Here is an 8,850-nt window from a genome sequence, read left to right as displayed (position 1 = left end):
TCATTTGCATTTTAAATGATGAAATAGCCACAGAGGCCTCAAAGTCGAATCAATGATGATAAGGGAAGACTTTGTAAGAGTAACAAAAAATGTTTGGACTTGTATAATGTTATCAGAATCAAATACTCTAACAGTGGCCTTGTGTCATCGCGGCTCAAGGTCAAATAAGATGGGTGCTAGCCCAGGTGAGATAAGACAGAGGAAGGTTCATGTTTAATCGCATATGTCTGCAATGAAGATGGAAAGATAACACTCTGTTAGAGCCACAATCACAATGTCTCACCTCAGTTGTATGGCTAACATTTTTTTTCCATTTCCTTGTTTTTATACATGGGAACTGGTACGAGGAGAGCATTTACAGACATAACCACACCACACATGAGAAACAAAAACAAGCAGCCTGTGATCTAATCCTGTGTCAGTGATACTACATCTAAATGATGTACATATACTGCATACAGTAATGTTTAGCAGCACCCCTGTCTTGCAGTACACCAGACAAATGTAAAAAAGTTGAAACAGAAATTTTGAATGCTCTGAGTGGCATTCCTTTACTCTGAAATATTTATTTGGGTAAAAATGTGCAGTAAATTATTAATTTATTAAATTAATTTATAGTTGAACATCATTTGTGCTCAACAGCTGTGAAAAAAGTTTTAATTTAAAAAACAACAGTGGCAAGTGTACCGTTTTATCCATTCCATTACTTGTCATGTATTTATCAAGCCTTTGTTAGTTTTCATGAAACTCTCACAGTTACTTGCGACGACAGACCAGATTGATCTCACCCGTCACACCGACGGGCGTGACGTGGCATTGAGTGGCACATGGAAAGGTCACCACTTTAATCCCTCTGAGGGAAATGTCACTGTCAGAGTGAGTCAGATATTGAGAACAAAGAGAGTGGCTTTTCATTCCTTTGACCTTAATATGCTGTTTGTTGTTCACATGCTCGGTTATTTACAGCCCATTTGGTATTAAGTGGCCTCACTTCCCAACATGTGCGGCTTTCTGCTGCCTCTTGCTTGTAAACATTTTTCCATTTTTTTTAATCATAAAAAACAAAAATTGTAGTATACATAGGAATTACTGGAAATCTAAAGCTTTTGCTCATACTATACAAAGCATACTGTACCAGCAGCACAATTTATGACAACCCTCCCATCTTGTGGTAGAAAATAGCAACACATTCAAATGAGATCAGATTTATTAAACATGCGTCTGAGAAATGAACCTGTTTGGGGACAGGTGAATTTCAACTTCATTAATTTGAAGGATTAAACAGTCAGTTGATCAACTAGATGAGACCAAAAAAAAAGAAGTAGTGATTCTATCTTACATCCAGTAGATGTCAGTCTTCTCTAACATATATGTCCACAAATCGCATAAACCCTCACAAACCTCAACATGAGGGGGAAGAGAAAAAACTAATATCAACAAAAAACTAAACGGTGTGGTGTTACTTTTGTGATTCAAGGTGAACTGTATCACACCCTGTGCAATGTGGGTAAATACAGTAGATGACCTACATGAGAATCAATACACCGCAGTATTAATTCCTGAGTCCCGCTTTACCAGTCTCTGATCTGACCATCTGTACTCTGGCAAAAGAGTGGTTTCTCCGAGTTTTAAACAGTAAAACAGCTGAATTCCTACTTTTCCCATCTGAATTAAGTGTATGTTACATTATGTAAGTTCTGTTCACAATGACGTTCATGCTGAATTGTTTTAAAACACATTTTACCTTTTGTGTACCAGTGTTTTGGTGTCAGGCACCAGATCTCGTGCTGACAGTAAAAGCTCTGTCTTCGAGCTATGCTGTTTCCTAGTTATTTTTCTTCCCCTTTTCCAATCAAGTCATTACACACATCCCACGGTCGAACATGGAAGATAATAGTCACCATCTGGGTGGAAATGATTTTCTGCAGTCACTGGATGAAATGCTGAGCTAGCCATCCGTACTGTACAACCTGAGGGGGAACAGAAGGTTCTGTATGATACCGAGCTGTAATGTTCAGTGTGTCTCAGCAAACACCAAGTTATCTTCATACGAGCACTAAGCACTTTGGGTTTAATGGTGAAGGAATGTTTATGTACTTTTCCAGTAACTTGGTAACAGAACCAATTATCACACATAATTTACAGACTTTACTGCTGCATCAAAGATATTATCTTCACTTGAGAAAATCATTGACGATTAGAGAGAATGTCTGTGAGTTGCTTATTTTCAGTTGGAAGGAATTGGAAAAGGTGAAAATATGCACACAGTATCTTACATATAAAAGCACCATATACCAGCTTCCCTTGTAATTTATTCATGTGAGAAGAAATAGAATAATCAGATGAATATGCACTGGAGTTGGTTATTTCTGAGTCTGAACATTCATTGTGTTTAATCATTTCGTGACCTTTCGCAAGATGAAAAAAGTACCGGCAAAGCAATCTTGCATTTTTTTTTTCCTGTCGACATACTGATACTCTACATACATAAGAAGAATTTGTTATAGTACATTTTACATTTTTTAATTGGTTGACAGATGCCACGGTAAGTTTATTACATTCAATGTGCAGTTATCTAGGATTATTGATTAAATCTCTCCATGAAACCACATATGGTTTAGGGTTAAATTCTTAACATTACACCCACCACTCAGTTGATTCTGTCCCTGGTTCGCTTCGAAATAAGTTAAAAATGCCTTCAAATTCCATCAGGGGCTTTTTTAAGTGTGCTCCTAAAACATTTAACGTTTTAACAGTTAAAGCTTCAGTTACTGTACCAACATATCTTTACTTTTTTATCTTAAAACATAGGGCAGATAGAATATACTGTAGAGTACATAACCTTTGTGTAATATTTACCAGATTTAGCGATAGACTGGCGTCCTCCCCTGTGTCTTTCCCAGTGTGTGCTGGGATAGATTCCAGCCTCGCGCAACCGATAAGCGGATATAGCAGATGGATCCACATTGACTTGATCTGTCAACAAACTCCAGTAAAGCATGTGTGCATTTGCCTTTTTAAAATCAACTGTCTATACAGCAAGTATCTTGACTGAGAAAATAAAAGCAACACACACATCAGGATGTCATGACCATTCAATGCTTTTATTTCTGATATCTTAAGCAGAATTCACTCGTTTTTTTTTATTTTATTCAGGTCAAACAAGAAAAATGGCAGATTAAATATTACAGGCCAAAAGGCTTTTTAGACTGTTCATTTCATCACAAGACTTTTAACATGTACATAGAAATTCTTACACCAAGAACGCCCCCTCCGCTGTCACTGAGGTGCTGCTAATTTCCCATCAGGCAAAGCCATTCTTTAGCAACAGTTAAAATCATATGAATAAACAAATAAATACAGATAGATCAGCTTCACAAGAGAGATGCGCTTTCATTGAGTGGCAGTACAAATTTATTAAAATCCTCCTTTAACAAAGTGGCATGCCACAATTTTTCTGGGAATGGCAGTATAAGCAAGAGTGAAAATACATGTTTGCTTTATTCATAATTTATTTACACCATAATCTGAGAATTTTCACTTCTCTGATTCCAAAATTGGTGGAAAGTCTTTTAGGAAGCAGCTTTTTTTTTAATTTTTATCGCAGACACATAAGCCTAAATTTTAACAGCATACTCTTTTTATTCATTATTGTTGAGTAGTTAAACTATATTTTTTGTGTTCAGATATGGAATAAGCACAGAGGGTTTACAGGTAAATCAAATCACAGTAGTAGTGGCAGCGGTCGGTCACTGAGACATGAACCCCTGACCTCTGCAAAAGATTTACTAAACAGTGGTCGAGATCTCACCCTCAAAAAGTGAGTTTTCTATACTGCACATAGTTGATGATGCCAAGGCAATGAATGAATGTACAGTCAATGATTTTAATTCAGTTTACAACAATAATACGATGATCACACATATAACATTTATATCCATCACCTGACTTTTTGTTAGAGCTCACGAAACACACACACACACACACACACACACACACACACACACACATACACACACACACACACACACACACACACACACACACACAAACACACACACGCACACACACACACACAGCACATTTACAACACTAGAAGGAGTGTTTCATTAATAGCCATACAGCTCTTCTACTGCTCATGCCATCTGTCAGTGAGGGGCTTATCACACAGGAGTGCAGCATGTTGGTTTATACAAGAAATTTCCAACCATAAATTGCCTTGAGGAAATTGGTATTTTAAAAAGAAATCTCCTGTTGTTTGTTCTGTTGAAAATATTTAATACCCTAGAGACATGTCCAATATTTGGGGCACTTGGGGGCAATATTTTTTCCAATCGTAAAGGTTCTCACCAAGCAGAACATGTAAAAATTATTTAATATAATTTGATGTTGTCGATGATACATCAGCATATAAGCAACATTTTAATGTTGCATGTTAAGTTTGCAATCTGATAAAAGACTACTGTCAAATAAATGTAGTGGACTTTAAATCTTCCTTTGAAATGTATTGCAGAAGAAGTATCCCAATTTACCCATTTGAGATTAAATCAGAGTGGGACATCATGCTGTTTCAGTGCTATGTCACAAATGGCATCAAGACATGGACCTCAATCTAAATTCTATTCAGATTGAGTCAGCATTCAGAGCTGTAGCTGGCAGCTACTCGCTGGAAACACTAATCTAGTGTTATCAATGTGATGTGCACTTCGCCTTTGTGCCATCCATCCACACACTCACTGAACTCACGCAGACGTAAGTGCACCGATACAGCTCCAACAATCAAAGCTGTATTCATTCATCTCATTCACTGTGCCAGTGCATGAATCACTCAAACAAGACAACACATGGGTGATTCTTGTAAATGAGACAAAACTGTGCCATCTGAGGTATTTTATAAGTAACTGCAGTCTGAGAGGAAACGTGAGGAAATTACTGTTCGAACAGCAGCAGCTATATGACTTCAGTGTTGACATTTAGTGAACATTTCACTTGATAAACAGGGATGTTGAGTGAATATGAGATGAGAGGCATAAAACGCATCACTGAAGCCTATTTAACCAGAGAGAAGCAAGCCCTCTTTCATCCTCGTGTGCTGTTCCGCTGATTGGATTTGAGGGACTGGAAACTATCGGGCAGAAGAAATGACAGACGTGTTTTATTTCCCCGACTGTCTGCTTTGAGGCTGGCCTTTGTAGGCTGGCACTCTTCTGGCATTAGAGCGCTCTCACTGCCCACAGTGCAGCTGCCGTCAGCTCTACAAACATGTAAAAGCAGACAGTGTGACGGGGAGGGGCATGAGAACGGAATGCTGATCATCTAATTTACAGTCGAGCCACACACCAGCCACACTGACACATTTCATCACCTGTACTATTTACCAACTTTCTATCCGCAACCCCCTCTACTTCAAAAAATGTATTAGCTTTTCTCATTGCAGAGTAGTTGTTTCCATTTCTGATATTAAAAAAACACAAAGTTCTTCTAAAGGTTCTCAGCTTGGATGCCCCCATTGTGACTGGCTTTGTGTGCACACTACGTTGTCTTTGGGAGCTGTGTTCTGCCAAGTATTGCACTTAGAAAATAATAATGTAAATATTGCACTGCAACCAAAATATCAGCATCATTGTTCTTAAATTTGGTTTAAAAAGGTGGGTACTGCATGCATAAAACATGGTCCTCGGAGAGGGATTCATTGGCATTAAAATTAAAAGCAAATAGATAATGTATATTGTGTTTTTCACTTTGGTTTACAGTACAGTCCTGTATATCTTTTGGAAAGTATCATCCCCAATTTCGTATAATGTGCGATATGTGACATGCAACCATCAGTTTTTCTACAACTACATCTTTCAAACGGAAAACGTTTTCTACCAGTTGCAACACCGACAATGACTTGAATGACAATTTAATTTTGCAGTTAATGTCAAAATTAAAAGCATTGCAGTCTACGGCAGCTTCTTTTGATTGTTTTTTCCCCTCCCTTCACCTCAGTTTAATGTCTTTTTACACAAAATGGTAAACAACAAAGGCATAAAATTATACGACAAAAAATATACAAACAGCATTTAAAGATTTAAGACACCAAAAGGCAGTCCAAGGCAGAGCTGCTGGGAGACTCACAGGCTTGGAAGTTTTCATAAAAGAAAACAGCAGAGCGCTCGGATCAAACTGAAGCTGAGAAACGGATGGATGCAGGAGACAGATTAATGGTTAGACGAAAAGAGAGAGACGTAGGATGTGCAAGAGAGCGTCAAAGGAAACGTTTGAAGTAGTCTGTGAGGAATCTCCGTCGGGCGCTCTCTCTCACTTTCTCCTCTCTCTTTACGGGACCAGAGCTTCACCAGCGGGCCACTTGGCTTGTGTAGTCCTCAGTAGTGGCGGGAAAGTCACCATCAGTCCCTTTCTCAAAACCTCCTCCCCGTCTCCCGCCTCTATTTCCATTTCCTCTGTGCTTGGGCTGCCACGGCCTGCCCTGCTCTCTCTGCTCCCTCAGCCAGCGCCTCTCCTCGCGCCTCTTCAAGCGCACCTCCTGGTGCTCCCTCTGGCGGGTGAACTGGAAGCGCTGGAGGAACAAGTCCTTTGCGTACTCGTACAGCTGCACGTCCAAGAAGTTGAGCTCCTCGATGCGTCGGCGCACGGGCTCGCTCAGGTCCACGTTGGCCGCCCGCGTGCTGTTGATCTGCGTGAACGCCGAGATGAAACGCAGGCTGAACGTCCGCTCAAACAGGTACTGCGTCTTGCGTTGGAACTCAGTCAGGCCGTAGAAAGCCATGTTCTTCAGGTTGCTCATGGCGCTGCTCAACAGGATGTGGTCGCGCTGGCTCTCGTTCATAGAGGACAGGTTGTAGCAGCCGACCAGGCTCAGGTCAGCCAACATGCGGACCTGCCGGTTATTAGCCAGGTTGGACGGGCAGTTCATGAACGCTGTCAGGGTGACACCGGACCAGTCATCTCCACTGTAGCAGGTGGGCAGCTCGTCCTGGGTGGGTGAGCGTCCATCACACATATGGAGGGCGGTCTTCCATGTGGCGCCACGCTGAACGTGCTTCCACTCGCTCAGGTAGCGGGAGACCGGGTCACGCAGCATGGTGATGTAGTAGAAGTTCCTGCAGCCAAAACAAACACAGTTAGAGATCTGTGAGCACATCATCATCATCACCACAGAGGGCTGCCATGCAATACGCCGACAGATGGTGACTTTTGTCTGTGTGTGGAACTTCAAGGTTGAATGCTGATTGGCAGACTGAAACTCTCACAAATGATATTGTCATAGAATTTCTATATTGCCCTTGAAAATTGAACCCTTGCGTCAGAGCAATGATTTGGGCCAGAAACGTTCCCCTTCAACAGATGTTCCACTCGCCACTATCAGGGATAAATGGAAATCAAGCCATGGTAGTAATCACTGGACACAGAGAAAGTGAGTAAAACGGACCCGACTAAATCCCAAACTTTTTGAACCTCAAGTCTGCTCCTCTTTTACCTGGGTAGTCTGCCCATCCTCCGTGGGTCGTGACCAACTGGAAAGGGAGCTCACCACTGTCTCTCCACCACAGAGTGGTATATATGCCATCAGGAGTAGGCTGAAACAATAATCCAGGCTGGGAATCTGACTCCATCGAAGGTTACCCTGTTTAGGCAAACCACAGACTGTTCAATTCGTAGGCTAACCCCATTTGTCGATGTATTTGGAACCAAGGTAATTTGGTCACTATGTACATCTGGGTGGAAAGCTGTCCAGTTTACAAATGCAAAAACCAACAGGTAGCCTATTTAAATTCTAAATTGTCAATGTTTGCTACAAGCTAGTGGTTTTGATTGACCTGCTCCATTACGAGTGAACATGTTGCATGTTGAGGAAGCACAACTTTGATTCATCAGTTTTCTGCGATGTAAACAAAGAGAATCATATAGGAGGAGTCTGATGAAGCCCTTTGGCTGAGGCGGCCAGCATGGATGATTCTGATGTTGATATTTTGCTTGAGGGTGGGGCTGTTTGCCAAGGTCCTTCAAGGATATCCTCTCTGCTGAACCACATACGAATGTCAAAGTGCATTTTGATGGAAAAAACAAAGACTGGACAGGTGTGGGCCAGGTAAACCTCTCAGAGGATTAAGTCCTGCGAGTGCCATGTGAATATTTGATGATGCGAACCCCTCTCTCTGGAGAACGGTCTGGGCAGATAAAGTGGAGTGTGGCGCGGAGCTTTCACACTGACGCCAAGGCTCCTCTCAATGCTGCTTCAGTTGCTTCCACACAGTAAACATCCATTCCGACTCCATACACTGTGCTTATACTTGCATGTCCATCAGAGTTGGATTCAATGTGAATGACGGGCTAAAAGCTATTCTGAAATTGTGCACTCGCAAGAATATTCTGCCCAAACTTTATCCAGGCTGTATTTCAGGGAAAATTTACTTCTTGGTCTGTTGCCTATATTTGTCTTTAAACTACCACTGGTTAAATCAGCAGTATGTTCTCAATGATAAAATAACGAGATTACATCTCTGGGTATTATTTGAGTTTCAGTCTGCTACACTGGCTGCATTCGAAGGGTGCGAAGGGAAGCTCAGTTTTAGTGCTACTGAGCTACTGATTATTCACTTTGGCCAGTTTTGTAAGCAAAGCCTCGAACATTATCTGGTTCTCGCTTCTCCAATATGAGGATTGGCTGCTTTTGTCTGTTTTATGTCATTGTACGTTCGGTGTCCTTGAGTTCTGTTCTGTTGGTTGGACGAAACACGGTATAAGAAATAATCACTTCAGACTGTGGGAAACTGAGGGCGACGTCTTTCACTGTTTGCTGACCTTTTATAGACTAACATGAAGAGATTGTAGGACAAACTCATC

At 41.1% G+C, this 8,850-nt stretch overlaps 1 protein-coding gene across 1 annotated transcript in view; it reads right to left on the bottom strand.

Annotated features, from left to right (window-relative positions):
- Positions 1 to 3,083: 3,083 nt before the first annotated feature.
- hs6st3b (heparan sulfate 6-O-sulfotransferase 3b) overlaps positions 3,084 to 8,850 on the bottom strand; it is a 53,819-nt gene continuing 48,052 nt past the window's right edge. Inside the window, exon 2 of the mRNA XM_035651617.2 lies at positions 3,084 to 7,106. Within this exon, the coding sequence (XP_035507510.2) occupies positions 6,338 to 7,106 (769 nt within the window). The 3' untranslated portion in view covers positions 3,084 to 6,337. The remainder of the gene's footprint in view (positions 7,107 to 8,850) is intronic.

The sequence above is a fragment of the Scophthalmus maximus genome, chromosome 14 (assembly GCF_022379125.1).
Source record: "Scophthalmus maximus strain ysfricsl-2021 chromosome 14, ASM2237912v1, whole genome shotgun sequence".
NCBI lineage: Eukaryota > Metazoa > Chordata > Actinopteri > Pleuronectiformes > Scophthalmidae > Scophthalmus > Scophthalmus maximus.
The sequence above is the reverse complement of the archived record's forward strand: the minus strand, read 5'-3'. Positions and strand labels throughout refer to the sequence as shown.